Genomic DNA, 15,282 nt, shown 5'->3' on the forward strand with positions numbered 1-15,282 from the left:
CTGTAGCAAAGGTTTGTTTGTGGGGAGGAAATATGTGTTTGGCATGGCGCGTATGGATTCACAGTTCTGGAGGGTGTGTGGCTGTATGTCTGAAGAGTCTGCGTGGGACTGCATGTCCATAAAGGAGTACATAGGTGTCAGTTGCACACAGGATGTGACGCTGTCTGTATTCAAGTGAGTGTGTGATGAATGATGTCTATCTTGCCTCTTTCCCGTCTGTCACTTACTCCTCCAGGTAGCATAGCATCAATATATGATGTTATTTAAACAAAGAATCTTCCTTTAGCCCGCCATCGTTTGTGCAAGAAAAGGCCCTGGAGATGGCTTAGTTATAGGCCTGAGAATGGAGGGAGGAGAGAAAAAACAGGCCATTTAAGCTTACAGCTTTAGGGCTGGAGAGATGGCTCGGTGGTAAAGAGGACTTCCCTGGTTTGGTTGCCTGTTTCATGGGCTCTAATACCCTCTTCTAGCACTCACACACATAAGATAAAAATGAACCTATTTACCCCCCCCCCCCCCCACACACACACACACCTGCACTGTTTCAGGCTGCATCAACAAAGAAAAAGAAAACATGAAAAATACAAACAAAAAGATCGTTTCTTGTGTATTCCTTTCCTAAAGGTTGAAGCTAACCTCCAAGGCCATATCACACTGCATTCTGGTTAAGAAATACCAACAACACTCCTCTCTCTCTCTCTCTCTCTCTCTCTCTCTCTCTCTCTCTCGTTCTTGCTCTCTCTCTTTCCCTCCCTCACTCCTTCCCTTCCTCCTTTCCTCTTTCACTTCCTCCTCACCCTCTCTATCAGAAGAAAAGAGCTCCCTGTGTAGCCCAGGCTGGCCTGAGACTTGCCACTTAGTTGCTGTTTCTCAAGTGCTGAGACTACCACCACGCCTGGCTCACACAGATCTGCTTTTGGATGAACCTTCCATCTCAGGATGATGTGTATTTTATGGAGTTGGTGTTATTTCACATCTATAGCCAATGTATGGTCAGTGTAGCAATGTACATTTCTTCTCCTGAGGGGTTTGTTAGAACACACTGTGCCCCTTTTTAATCTTTTGGGGTCTTTTTCCCTATTGCTTTCTGGCAATGATGCTGGTGGCCCTTAGCTTTGGGTATCAGCTGTATAGTGAGACAAGCCCTTCACTTTCAAAGACCTCTTTGTCTTGAAAGTTCAACACTTGTTTGAGCTTTAGGGGTCACAAAGGCCTTCCTGTCCACCTACCTCACATCTCCAAGGGGAGGATGGCATAGCTCATTACATTTGAGGATTTAGAGGACTCATTCTTGATCTCTTTATCTTGCAGAGGTTGGAGATCCCGGAAAAGGTCATTTCCAGAATAGGGAGCTTAGGAGACAGGGCAAAGAGAGGGCCTAGAGCCAGGAGAACCAGACCAATTTCACTCTCTTGATGAAAAATGCCTGAGAGCTCCAGGGGTTCAGGAACTCTAGAAAGGCCCAAGTGGAGGATACTTTGAAATCAAGTATTTGAAAAATGTTCTTTAAAAACATTTATTACATTTTTAGAAGCATACAAAAGATTAGTTTTCCTTATAGCATTTTTCTCAAATGATTAATGTTAATTTTTCTAAGCTAGGCTCAGAAATTCAAATGCTGTGTGATCACATTCATGTGCGAACCACAGATCTTGACCTTGAACAAACAGAGTGCAACAGTGATTCTGAAAGGGGTGACAGAGCACGGGAGGGTGATGATAGTGCTCAGCAGTTTATTCTTTTATGAAGGATGAGAAGACAGCAGCTTGAATGCTCCCGGCACAAAGGAGTGCCAAGTGTTTAATGGGGATGGGAGTGTTAAGGAGCTTGAGCTGGCATCTTGCATTACCTTCATGTTCTGAAAGATTTAACTATGCCTGTGAGCGGGAGCAATTATCCACTGTCCACTGAAATAAAGAGGAAGAATGAACTAGTGACAAATCACAGCTGTGTGAGGTTACAGTGATCTAGGCGGGCCTGGCGAAGGTGTGGAAGACAGCCTTTCATTTGAGCTCAATACTGTATCTGCTCTCTTTCTGCTTATTTATTTAATTTTTAAAAAAATTGTTAATTACTACCTACTGGCTGTCTTTCCTCCACCAGTGTTGGGATGGAATACAGGTTTTCATGTACTCTTGATGAACGATCTACCTGTGAGCCATACCCTTCTTACCCCAGCACATATTCGCTTTTACTAGGCTATGGCAGCCTTGTGTGTGTGTGCGTGTGCGTGTGTGTGTGTGTGTGTGTGTGTGTGTGTATGTGTGTGTGTGCATGTGTGTGTACCCATGTGCATGCACAATACAGTCAGGAGACATCCGAGGGAGTTAGTTCTCTCCTTCCATCATGTGGGTCCCGGACTGCACTCAGGTCACCAAGCTTGGCAGCAATCCTCTCTATCCACCAAGCCATGTGGTCCTCTCCACCCCCACTTTTGTAAAGTCAGAGTCACTTTCGTAAATCATTTTGTGATCTCTATTTCAGCAACTTGCCTTTGCCACTGTAGCCTGGAAGCAGCTGCAGAAACAATGAGTAAATGAGCTGTGTGCCAATACCATGATTAAAAAATGCTAGCCACAAAGACATCAGGCCCGGTTTGGCTCACAGACTATCACATGCCAACTCCCTCTCCATCTAGTTGTTTTTAGGTCTCCTTAGGGAGTTTGTTCCAGGTACATGCTCCATCCTGGATGGACTCCGAAATCCCTGTATGCACATCAAATGGCATCATATTTGCACAGAGCCAAATTCTTGTCTTATTACATATTTAATTCATCTCTACATTACTTTTAGGGCCTAGCACAAGGATACAAGATGGCTCAGTGGGGTAAAGGTACTTGCCATCACGTCTAAAGTCCTAAATTTAATCCCTGGGACTTACATGGTGGAGGAAGAGAATGGACTCCCAAAAGTTGTCCTCTGACTTGCATAGGTACACCTGCACACACACACACACACACACACACACACACACACACACACACACACAGATACATACATACACACACACACACACACACACACACACACACACACACAGAGAGAGAGAGAGAGAGAGAGAGAGAGAGAGAGAGAGAGAAAATAAATAACTCCACCAAGTACAACTCCAATATTGTACATATAGTTGCTATGTTATATCATTTAGGGAATGGTAAGAAGAAAAGTTTGTTCATGTCCAGTATGATTTTTTTGGTGCTGGAAATTAAACCCAAGGTTTTTCGCATGCTAATCTCATGCTACGATTAATAAAACAAAACAAAACAAAACAACTCCCCAAAACCCAAAGCTGCTGGAGAGATGATGGTTCAGCAGTTAAGAGTGCTTGTTGCTACTTTATATGCCCCAGTACAGGGGAACGCCAGGGCCAAGAAGGGGGAGCAGGGTGGGAGGAGGGTCTAGGGAACTTTCGGGATAGCATTTGAAATGTAAATAAAAAAAATATCTAAAAAAAAAAGTGCTTGTTGCTGTCATAGAGGAACCAGGTTCTGGTCCCAGCACCCACCTGACTGCTCACGATTTCCTGTAGCTCTTGTTCCATAGGATCCAATGTCCTTTTCTGGATCCCATGGTTAATGCAAACACGAGGTGAGTGCGCGCGGGCACACACACACACACACACACACACACACACACACACACGTGCAGTCAAACACTCATACACATAAATTTTTTTCTTTTTAATTATGCATATTCATGTGTGAGTATGCGCACATGAGTTTAAGTTCCTTTAGAGCAGAAGAGGGAGGTGGATGCTCTGGTTGTAAGCCATCTCTCCAGCCTTACCTTTGAGGTTTTTGTTTTCTTTTGTTTTGTTTCTAATTCATTGGTAGGGCCGGAGAGATGACTCAGCAGTTAAGAACACTGAATGTTCTCCCAGAGGTCCCCAAGTTCAATTTCCAGCAATACATGGTGGCTCACAACCATCTGTAATGGGATCCAATGTCCTTTTCTGGTGTGTCTGAAGACAGCTACAGTGTACTCGTATAAATAAAATAATAATAAATAACTCTAAAAAATACCCAAACCAAACAAATATGTAAAATATTCATTGGTAATTTCATAAACACATAAATGTATATTTAGGTTACACCTACCCCTCCTTCCTTTTCTTCTTCAACCCTTCCTGAATCCTCTCACATTCTCCTCCTAACTCATGTTGCTACTTCCTCCTCTCCTTTTTCCTCTTCCTCTAAATAATGTACTGAATCCATTCAGGCTTCCCCCATGCCCAGGAGTATAAGGCGTCATCCACTGGAGCATGGCCAACTGACCACCAACCACACCACTGAAGAAAACTGCCTTTTGCTTTCCCCCAGAATCCATCAACTGGCAGTAGCTCTTTGAGCTAGACATGAGTTGATTGGTTAACTTTTTTGATACAGGGTCTTTCTAGGCAGCCCTAGCTAGCCTTGAATTTCTGTTTCCCCTGGCTCAGCATCCTCAGTGCTGAGATGGTGGTCTTTACTCACTGAACATTTCCGTCCAGTGTTGGTTGAATCTGAGGATGTCGATTTGTGGATCTGCAGAACCAGCTGTTTGGACTGTACAGCATGGCTTGTTGGGCAGAGAAAGGAAAGAGATACGTGTCCAGGCTCCTATCTCTGTTGAACGCTCTTGGGATTCATGGGTTATTCATTTAGTAACTGGAGACAGGATGTACCAGAGAAGAGGGAGCAACTGCCTGCTTTCTGTGCAGCTTGTAGTCCTGGGTCTGTGCATGTTCAGAGCAAAATGAGAAGCAATGCTGTGGCTTCAGGGGACCAGTCCGTTTGGAGCAAAATCCTAACAGGAGCTGTACACTGAGTACCAGCAGGACACAGGGCATGGAAAGCCTACTCAGATGGCCCGTCTTTTGGAAGTAGGTAGATAACTTAGATATGGAGGGCAACCATTTCAGGTGCCAATTGAGTAGTGGCAGCAAAACAATGATGAAACAATTCAAGGCTGCTCATGGTGATGCCTGGAGTCTCAGCTTCATGGGAAGCTGAGGTGATCAGTATTGAGAACTGAACCTAGGGCCTTGCACATGGCAGGCCAGGATCCTACCACTGAGCTGTATAGCCCAGCCCTCTTCAAAAGAGAAATTCATTTTCATCTTTGATTTTTCTTATGTTGTGTGTGTGTCTACATGTGAGTGCAGGTGCCAGTGAGACCAGGAGAGGGCATTGATCTTCTGGAATTGGAGTTACAATCTTTTTAAAAAAAGATTTTATTTATTTATTATATATAAGTACACTGCAGCTGTCTTCAGACACTCCAGAAGAGGGAGTCAGATCTTGTTATGGATGGTTGTGAGCCACCATGTGGTTGCTGGGATTTGAACTCAGGACCTTCAGAAGAGCAGTTGGTGCTCTTAATCACAGTGCCATCATCACTCCAGCCCCGAGTTATAGCAGTTTTGAGCTACCTGATGTGGGTGCTGAGAACAGAACACTGGTCCTCTGCAGGAGCAAAGTGCACCCTTAACCAATGAGCCATTTTCCAGCCTCTGCCCACTAGCTCTCATTTTAACCTTTTATTTTGAGGCAGGGTCCCACTAAGTTGCAGGTGCTGGCCTTGAATTTGTAACAACCCCCTTTCCTCAGCCTCGGGAGTAGCCCATATTACAGGACTGCTGCAGGCTGGGTCAGAAGCCACAATTTCTAAGCTGCTTTGTAACTTCCAAGTGTTTTGTTGCTAAACAGATTGGCAGGTTTTATATTTACATGCATTTTATTTAACTATGAAAACTACAATATCCACTCTGGATACCTTAAAGAAAAGGAAGTCAATAAGGTGAAATAGATATGGGCAAGTATAAAAAAGGGATGCAGAGTCTGAGGTTTCACTTCAAAAGAGATCAATGAACAAGCTGGGCCCAGAATGTTATATTTGTTTCCCAAGCCATCCTATCTTTACCCTATTGCTGTCCTGGTCATGCATACAAAATAGCCACATTAGTTGGTTGCCCACTGTTTGCCAGACACTTGCTGATTTTGTTCTTGTGCAAAGTCGACTGTGGGCGTCTTCAGGCCGTACACCCAACTATTGTGGTTTGTGGGACTAGCCTAACGGTGCCTTTTCAAGAGTTCTTCATACAATTGACATTCAGCAAAAATGTTTTGAGCGCTGCAACAGCCCTCAGTTGCTTGAGATGATCTCAGTGAGATAAAGGGAGAGGCTGGAGGCAGAAAACCTTATAGGTGTGCAGTATTTCTTTCCCCCTACCCTGTCTCTAACCACCACTCTGGTGTATGAGTTCGAAGGCCTTAACCGTTTGCTGCTAGGGCATGAAAATTGAATCCCATTCGGAGCAGGGTCTCAAGCATTCTCCTCTGACACCGCCCCTCCCCTGACTTCTGAGCTGCAATGTTCATTCCTTCACCCCACCCACTCCTTTTCCAGACTCCTCCCTCACCAGATCTGGTCTCCTCTGTCCCCCGCAGAGACGCGATGAGCAGCCACGGCAATAGTCTGTTCCTGAGGGAGAGCGGTGCCGGTGGGGGCTGTCTGCAGGGCCTGCAGGACAGCCTGCAGCAGAGAGCACTGCGCACGCGCTTGCGCCTGCAGACCATGACCCGAGAGCACGTGAGGCGCTTCCTGCGCCGGAATGCCTTCATCTTGCTCACAGTCAGCGCTGTGATCATTGGTGAGCTCTGCTTCTGGGAGGCGGGACTTCTGTTAACTGCCCCCTTGCTGTCTCGGGTGGACTCATTTCACAAGCCTCCCACTCAGCCCTCCTGAGGACATGAGCAGAGAGGGCATACACAGAGTCAAACACAGTTGTATGAACACGACGTGATGTTACATGTGTGGGCACAAACAAGTACACTGCACAGACATGTACTTTACGACTGCACACAGAGAAAGATGCACGATGCATCTTTAGAGGTGCAGATACCATAAACTGCACACATGCATAAATATGCAGCTATCCATCATGCTCTTATGAGATTGGTTCCAGCAACACTACCCCGATTTACTTAAGAAACGTGATGATTTGGGCAGCCCTCTGGGCTCTGCTCTCCTGGTTCCTTCACGTGGTGGCCATACTTCTGTCCTTCACTCTTCTCAGGCGTGGTGTCTCTCCTCTTCTCCACACTCTCCCAGCATGGTGGATCTTCTTCCTTCTTTCCTGGTCCCAAGCCTGGGAAATTCCAAAAACCTGCTTCTGTCTGTCCTTACCAGCTATTGGCTGTTGGAATTTTTATTTACCAATCAGAATCACCTGGGGGCATGTTCCCAGAAGCTACACACACTCGTGCAAACAGTTTTGGGATCCCTAATTAACATTACGATACAGACAGTATTAGGCCAAACCCACTATACACACTCATGTATATACAGATCCATATACACACAAATGTACGCTCATACCTAGCACACACATAACCATGCATGTACCCATGCACACACTCATACAAATACATAGCCATGCACATACCCTTTTACACATGTCCACACATACATATGTGCCCTTACCCATATACACACAAGCACACACAATACCCATGCACATAAATCACACCCCCATAGAATATTCACTGCTTACCCTACCACACCCCTTTTGGGATGGGTGAACGGACCCTGCCTGGGATTGAGATCCATAGTTCATTCCATGAACCCTTCCTTCCTGGTTCTAGGTGTCAGCTTGGCATTTGCCTTGCGCCCGTACCAGCTCTCCTACCGCCAGATCAAGTACTTCTCCTTTCCTGGTGAGCTGCTCATGAGGATGCTGCAGATGCTGGTGTTACCCCTCATTGTCTCCAGCCTTGTCACAGGTGAGAGCCCAAGCCATTTTGCATTTCCAGGACACACCCAGAGCCCAATCTTAAGAAAAGATCCAGGGTTACTCCAATCATGGAAGCCCTTTCTCAACTCATCAATTAAAGTCATGCCTAGGTCTTGCTTATGCCCTGCTGTCACATGAACTGTGCACCCCAATAACTTTGTTGTACTTTTCCACGAAGTGAAATACCATCCTGTCAGAGCTCAGAGATTTTTCAGAGAGAAAAGAAAGACTGGAGAAGCAGGATTGGTGTTGTTATATGGAGTAGATGAAAAAAAGGTGTGGTGTGGGTGACCATGTAGGAGGTGAGTCTGGTGGAGGTGCCAGGTTGGAGGATGGAGGAAGGGAAGAGGCTGTGGAAGAGGTATATGGCACCTTTTCTTTTAGATAGTAAATATTTTTGGCTAAAAGGGTCATCTGATCTTCATTGTAATGGTTCAGTTCTGATCTTGGAATAGAAAAACAAAGATAGGCAATATGCAACAAATGGACATGGCTTTTAGCCTAATTTCATTTATATTGTTGTAATAAATACTTGACCAAAAAAAAAAAAACTTAGGGGGAAAGGGTTTATTTTATCTCACAGTTCCAAGGTATACTCCATCATTCAGGAACATTAGTGTAGGAACTTGAAATGGCTAGTTAAGTCACATCCACAACCAAGAACAGAGAGAAGATAAATAGACACATGCATATTTGTGCATCAAGTTCCATCTTTACAGTACACAATCCCTTGCATAGGAAATTGAACTGCACATAGTAGGTGGGCCATCTTCTCTCAATCAATGAAATCTGGACAACCCCTCACAGACATGCTCACAAGTCCACCTGTTCTAAATAATCCCTCATCGAGTCTCTCTTTTTAGTGGTTCTAGATTGTGTTGAGTTAACAGTTAAAACTATACATATCAGTTGTGTTTTAATAAAACTTTACAAAAGCAAAAACAGTACACCAGATTTAGCCACAGGTAGTGTTTAGCATCCCCTGGGTTTAGGGACAGAAATAATGACCAAAGCTTAAGACATTGGTTTCTTAGGTTGAGTTACTTAGAAGCCAAGCCTGACATGGGGATTTGGTCACAAGAAACTCATCAAGGGAGGAAACCCATGGGGAAGCGAGGGAAGCAAGGCAGGGTGAGGAAAGAGGCTAAGCAAAGATGTGTGTTCAGAGGAAGGCTGGTCTCTCAGTGTGATATCATTGGGTGGGATGCTCTGATGTGTGAGCAACATCATGGAGTTGTCCCTCACCTCTAATTCTGCCTTCGTCTGAATCTCTGCACTAACCAGTCATTGACTATAGCTGACTCTGGGGCCTTTCTGGAGGAGGAAGCTTCCATTCTGCTGGGGATTATTCTTAGGAGAGGGAAAAATGCAGGCTGTTAGTATCCCTATGAGTAAACTTCTAACAACTAAGATGACTGGGAAGGGCATGTAGCCAAAACATGAATAGGTTGGAGGGATGTGATGGTTGAGGTGGATTGTGGGATGGAGACTTGAAAGTTTGTAATATTTATGGTGCAAACAGAGATCAGTGGAGTTGAGTGAGAATTGGAGGGCTGGCTTAGAGTAGAGGGGAGGTACTGTGTTTGCTGGAGTTATTTGGAATAAAAAACGGAATGGTATGTGCATACAGGTGCCCTGGAAGCCCAGAAGGGGGCATCAGATCCTCTGGAGCTGGAGTTAGGAGTGGTTATGAGGCACAGAATATTTGTACTGCTGATGTAATTTGGGTCTCCTGTAAGAGCAGTATATGCTCTTAACTACTGAGCTATCAGACTAGCCTCCTTTTTCACAGTGTGTGTGTGTGTGTTTTATAGTTTATAAATATTAATTTATACAATATATAAAACTATATATTATGTTTTCCCCAAAATTATACTTATTCATAATAGCATAAAAGCAGTTGTATAGATAACTCTTAGCACACATGGCTTCTGTGGATATCTTTAGTTAAGGGATTGCAGTGATTTTGAGCTGATGGTTTGGAGTAGGTAGAGCAGATGTGGAAAGGAGTGGAGGGTATGGGTGCTGCTGCAGGGACTGCACTGCCTCTCTTCTAGGTATGGCATCCCTGGACAACAAGGCGACAGGGCGGATGGGAATGCGGGCAGCTGTGTACTACATGGTGACTACAGTCATTGCAGTTTTCATCGGCATCCTAATGGTTACCATCATACATCCTGGGAAGGGCTCCAAGGAGGGGCTGCACCGTGAGGGCCGAATTGAGACTGTCCCAACAGCTGATGCTTTCATGGACCTGGTCAGGTGACATTTTCATTTTGTTGAGACTTCTGGATTACATGCAAAAATTCTCTTTCTATGAGAGACCATGGACAGGTGGATCTAGTATGGAAAAGGATGCAACTATTGGTTGCCATTTTTGGTATACACTTTCTGCCCTGGATCCTTGCACATATCCTCTAGGAAAGCTATATCTAGATATGATCTTTGCACTCTGAGGCTGGGAAGGAGTCAATTGTGGTATCTTAGGACTGGGTAAGAGGAGCTGCTATTGGCTAGGTGTTCCCAAACTTCTTTGGTGAGCAAATGATTCTTTTAGTCTAAGAAGACTTTGCTTGTCAGCCTCAAAGTCAATGCTCCTGCAGTACTGATGTAGAATTGCCATGGCATTTCCTGCTGCTATTATGTGATATTATACAATAGCTGAGGGCCAATAAGATGGCTCAGTGGGCAAGGTACTTGCTGTATAGCCTGACCACCTGAGTTCAGTCCACTTCACCTACCTGGTAGAAGGAGAGAACAGGATCTCACAAGCTATCCTTCGATCTTCACATACATGCTGTGGGATGTGCGCATGCACATGCGCGTGCACTCTCTCTCTCTCTCTCTCTCTCTCTTAAGTAAATACAATAAAATTTAGGGTCAGTGAGATGATTCAGTGTGTAAAGGCACTTGTCACCAGGCCTTTTGATGGGATCCACATGGTGAAATGAGAGAACCAACTCATACAAGATGTCTACCTTCTTTTATATGTTGACTATAGCACATGTATTATAAATATATTATATATAAATATATATCAAAAACTGAGTGAATATGTTAAAAATTAAATAAAAGTATCCTGGAAACCGAGTTAGTTATATACCCCCCCAAAAAAAACCCCCCAAAACAAAAAGAAGAAACAAAGTTTCATTTATCTTGCTATTTAGGGATTTAGAGTGTCCAAGAACTTGGTACCAGCATCTGGTGAAGGCCTTCTAGCTGCATTCTAACATGGCAGAGAGCATATGATGGTTAGCCAGAGCAAGCATATCAAAAAGAGCTTCCTTTTTGAACAAGGCTACTTCCTATTAATCTATAAACCTTTTTAGTCCATGACTCTACCTCCCAACATTATCTTTATGGCAATCAGATTTCAACATGACCTTTGGAGAGGTCTAACTATTGTCAGTCCATGGTAAGATCGATATGTACCCTTGAGCAGCTCTGTGGGTCTGGGTGATGTCCTGTGGCCTTTGGTTTTGCTAGAGGCATTAATAATGTTTACTTCTATGGTCATTGTAGGGTTCATGTCAGATAGTGTAGGACAGGAACTTTGCTTAGTACTTGGCCCACACCATGCATTTCTTTCTTTTCTTTTCTTTCTTTTTTTTGTATATCTTAAAATTTATTCTTTTTTTTACATTTTTTATTAGGTATTTTTTTCATTTACATTTCCAATGCTATCCCAAAAGTCCCTCATGCCCCCCCACAACTCCCCTCCCACCCACTCCCACTACTTGACCCTGGCGTTCTCCTGTACTGAGGTGTATAAAGTTTGCAAAACCAATGGGCCTCTCTTTCCACTGATGGCCGACTAGGCCATCTTCTGATATATATGCAGCTAGAGACACGAGCTCTGGGGGTTACTGGTTAGCTCATATTGTTGTTCCACCTATAGGGTTGCAGATCTCTTTAGCTCCTTGGATACTTTCTCTAGCTCCTCCATTGGGGGCCCTGTGATCCATCCAATAGCTGACTGTGAGCATCCACTTCTGTGTTTGCTAGGCCCAAGAATAGCCTCACAAGAGACAGCTGTATCAGGGTCCTTTCAACAAAATCTTATGCAATATACCATGCATTTCTATACTGCCTGTTGATACAATTGTCATTGCTATTATTGCAATGTTCCTTGGCTCAATTCCAATGTCTAACTACTTTCCTTTCTCTGATGTTTTTGTGCAGAAATATGTTTCCACCTAACCTTGTGGAGGCCTGCTTCAAACAGGTTAGGAAGAGGCACATGGTTTAGTCAAGGAGGGATGGAGGGTGGAGAGAACTTGCTTCCCAAGGAGAAGGGTGGGAAGAAGGCTGAAAGAGTGGGTAGGGGTCCTTAGGGAGGACTCTGGGAGAATAAGTGTACTTCCTGTGGCTATGATGCTGATGCAAAGTGTTGTTATGGCATTGGACCTATGGAGGCTGGGAAGCTGGGGTAGGGGTTCTGGGACATCTGATCATTGATGTCAGAGAAAGATCCTAAAATCTGTCTGAGCATTACTTTAGGGCTGGTAGTAGAAAAGTAGCCATGGGCAACATTTGAAGATGGTTTACATGTCCCATTTAAAACTTTATTTACAGAAGCAAGTCATCAGCTGGATTTGGTTAGCAGGTGATATTTATCAACCCCTTTATTGAAGGGTGGACATAAAGATACATCCCATCTATCCATTCTTTCAGGCTTTGGTTTTTAATGTTCTCACTATTCACTTACTCATTTTTTCTCCGTGGTGATGAGGACAAAACCCAGGGCTTGTTTACTTTAGGCAAATGTCAGTTGCTAATTTCTATTATTATTATTATTATTTAGTGTGTGTCTATGTATGTATGTATGCATGTATGTATGTATGTATGTATGAGTGCATGCAAATGTATGCCAGGTGTGGGTACAGAACTCACTTTACAACTTTTGAGAGTTGGTTCTCTCCTCCCACCATGGGTTCTGAGGCTCCAACTCAGGTCCTTAGACGTGTGTGCAGTGAGGACTTTTATCTGCTGTGAGCTATCTTGCTGATCCAGTGACTCATTTCTTTAGTAATATGTTTTTTAAAAATTTAAACTGATATATAAAAATGGTTCTATCCCTTGACATTAACAAAGATTGGATCCAAAAATCTTTGCTGCTCAAGTCTCTTATATAAAATGGGTGGAATTTGCAGATGATCTCTAGATCATGTCTAGATGATGGAGAACAGCTAACAATGTAAATGATATGCAGGTAGCATTTGTCCCCTTTAAAACTATTTAAAGCAGAGGTCCACAACCTTCTTAATGCTGTGACCTTTTAATAGCCCTTCAAATCATAAAATTATTTGTGTTGCTACTTCATAACTGTAATTTTGCTAATGATTGGTATCTCAGTTCTTAAGACTATAGGAAATAAGTGTTTTTTGATGGTTGCAGCAGCCCACAGGTTGAGAGCCACTGGTTTAGCGACTAATGGCAAAACAAAGGTCTATATTTGTTCACTACACAAATGTTTTTTCCAAGTGTTTTTAATCCATGGTTGCAGACATGGAATTCACAAAATGCCAAGGAGTTGTGTGTGAGACTTGTTGTGGGGATATATATATATATATATCTCAAAGTAATGATTGTACTAAAGTCCAACTTGGTACACCAGTACATTTCTGGGACTTATATGAGCAGAGATGACTCAAAAGCAGCTGCATCACCAATAAAAAAATAAATAAAAGAAAGAAAGAAAGAAAGAGAAAGGAAGGAAGGAAGGAAGGAAGGAAGGAAGGAAGGAAGGAAGGAAGGAAGGAAGGAAGGAAAAAAGTGCCCATCCTATCCCAGTATGGGTGACAATTGTTGCAGGCTGTATTTCTGGAGAAGCTCTCTGTGCAATTTCAAGTAGCTCAACATGTTTGAAAATCTACTCTTGGCAGCTTGGAAGGTCAGAGTCTCCTCCTGTAGCAGTCATTTAGTGCTTTTATAAAGGCAAGGAAGGGCCTTCATGAATCTTGTAAGCTTCAGATTTCTCAAACATGTGAAGTTTGTTTACCTCCTGAGTTTCATGAACCTTCCAGTTTCCTGCTGGAGTGAATCTTTCAGTTTAGAGAAAGTGCTATACAACAGGAGAATACACTATATGTGTTTGGGGGCTCTGAAATATATATATTTCACACATATATGAAATACATATGAAGACAATACACATGAATCACATATATGAAATACATAAATGTATGTGAAATATGTATATACACTTATATGGTTAAAGAGGCAAATCATGCCAATTAGACAAGCATACTACACACACACACACAATGAAAAAAATCTTTAAAAAGGTTCCAACTTTGGTGCATTTTGGATATTGGATTGTTATTTTGCTTACTTATTTAGTTACATCATATTTATTTACTTGTGTGTGTAGTTATGTGGGTATGTGCCATGGTGCACATGATCAGAGGACAAGTTGCAGAGTCAGCTCTCCACTTCTATGTGTGAAGCCTGGGATCAAATTTAGTTTATCGGCCTTGGCCGAAAGCATCTTTACTCTCTCAGTCACTCTGTCTGTTGTGGATTTGGATTTCTAGGTTAGGGATGCTCAGCTTGTATTTCTTTGACTTATTTAATTAATACCCTTGGGTACATATTCAACAGTGGGCTTACTAGGATATAGAGTAATTCTACTGAGTGTATGTGTGCATGTGTGCATGTATGTGTGTGTGTGTATGTGTGTGTTTGTGCACAAACACCAAGGATGGAACATAGGACCTCATTCATGCTAAGTGTGCCTAACTCTGTTTTTATAATGATTTCTACAGATGAGTTAGCCTTCATACTGAATCTGGTCTCAATTTCTCTGCATTTCAGTTTAAGACACAGTACAGCACACGAGTGGTGACAAGGACAATTGTAAGGACAGACAATGGTTCAGAGCTGGGGGCCTCCATGTCTCCCACATCCTCAGTAGAAAATGAAACCAGCATCCTGGAAAATGTCACCCGGGCCTTGGGCACCCTGCAGGAGGTGATAAGCTTTGAGGAGACTGTGCCTGTACCTGGCTCAGCCAATGGCATCAATGCCTTGGGCCTTGTGGTCTTCTCTGTGGCCTTTGGGCTGGTCATTGGTGGCATGAAGCACAAAGGCCGTGTCCTGAGGGACTTCTTTGACAGCCTCAATGAGGCTATTATGAGGCTGGTGGGCATCATCATCTGGTGAGTGGTGGGTGAGTCCCTGTGCCTGGGTGGGTAGTGATGGTTCCTGGGGGTGATGGAGATGGGGCCAATGGAACTCTTGCAGACATTTGGTCGTCATACATCTGTGCATTGGTTAATATAACTCATCTGTTCATTCATATCTTTCTGTGGTGATTTATTCATCTGTTCATGACCTCAACCTATTTACTCACTCACTCATTTGTGCATTGTCTCAGAGATTCATTCACCCACTCATCTGTCTATGCTCATTTTCCCACACATAGGGTCACCCATTTTTAATTTTTTTTAAACGTGTACTTGGAGGATTTCATACATGTAATTGGTAATATCCATATTCTCATTCTCCCT

At 43.4% G+C, this 15,282-nt stretch overlaps 2 protein-coding genes across 5 annotated transcripts in view; one reads left to right on the plus strand and one right to left on the minus strand.

Annotated features, from left to right (window-relative positions):
• Window positions 1-6,466, minus strand: part of Ccdc105 (coiled-coil domain containing 105) — a 40,879-nt gene extending 34,413 nt beyond the window's left edge. The window contains exon 1 of the mRNA XM_030245277.1: window positions 6,398-6,466. The gene's annotated coding sequence lies outside the window, so the exon portion shown is untranslated. The remainder of the gene's footprint in view (window positions 1-6,397) is intronic.
• Slc1a6 (solute carrier family 1 (high affinity aspartate/glutamate transporter), member 6) overlaps window positions 1-15,282 on the plus strand; it is a 34,740-nt gene that overhangs the window by 1,251 nt on the left and 18,207 nt on the right. For 2 of the 4 annotated variants that reach the window (XM_006513424.3, NM_009200.3), the window contains exons 2-6: window positions 6,426-6,628; window positions 7,623-7,760; window positions 9,829-10,033; window positions 11,954-11,996; window positions 14,588-14,931. In XM_006513424.3, the coding sequence (XP_006513487.1) occupies window positions 6,433-6,628; window positions 7,623-7,760; window positions 9,829-10,033; window positions 11,954-11,996; window positions 14,588-14,931 (926 nt within the window). In that variant the 5' untranslated portion in view covers window positions 6,426-6,432. Of the gene's footprint in view, window positions 1-3,054; window positions 6,629-7,622; window positions 7,761-9,828; window positions 10,034-11,953; window positions 11,997-14,587; window positions 14,932-15,282 lie in introns of those variants that run through there. The other 2 variants (XM_006513422.4, XM_030244972.1) reach the window with 1 other exon arrangement.

This window comes from Mus musculus, chromosome 10 (assembly GCF_000001635.26).
Source record: "Mus musculus strain C57BL/6J chromosome 10, GRCm38.p6 C57BL/6J".
Classification (NCBI taxonomy): domain Eukaryota; kingdom Metazoa; phylum Chordata; class Mammalia; order Rodentia; family Muridae; genus Mus; species Mus musculus.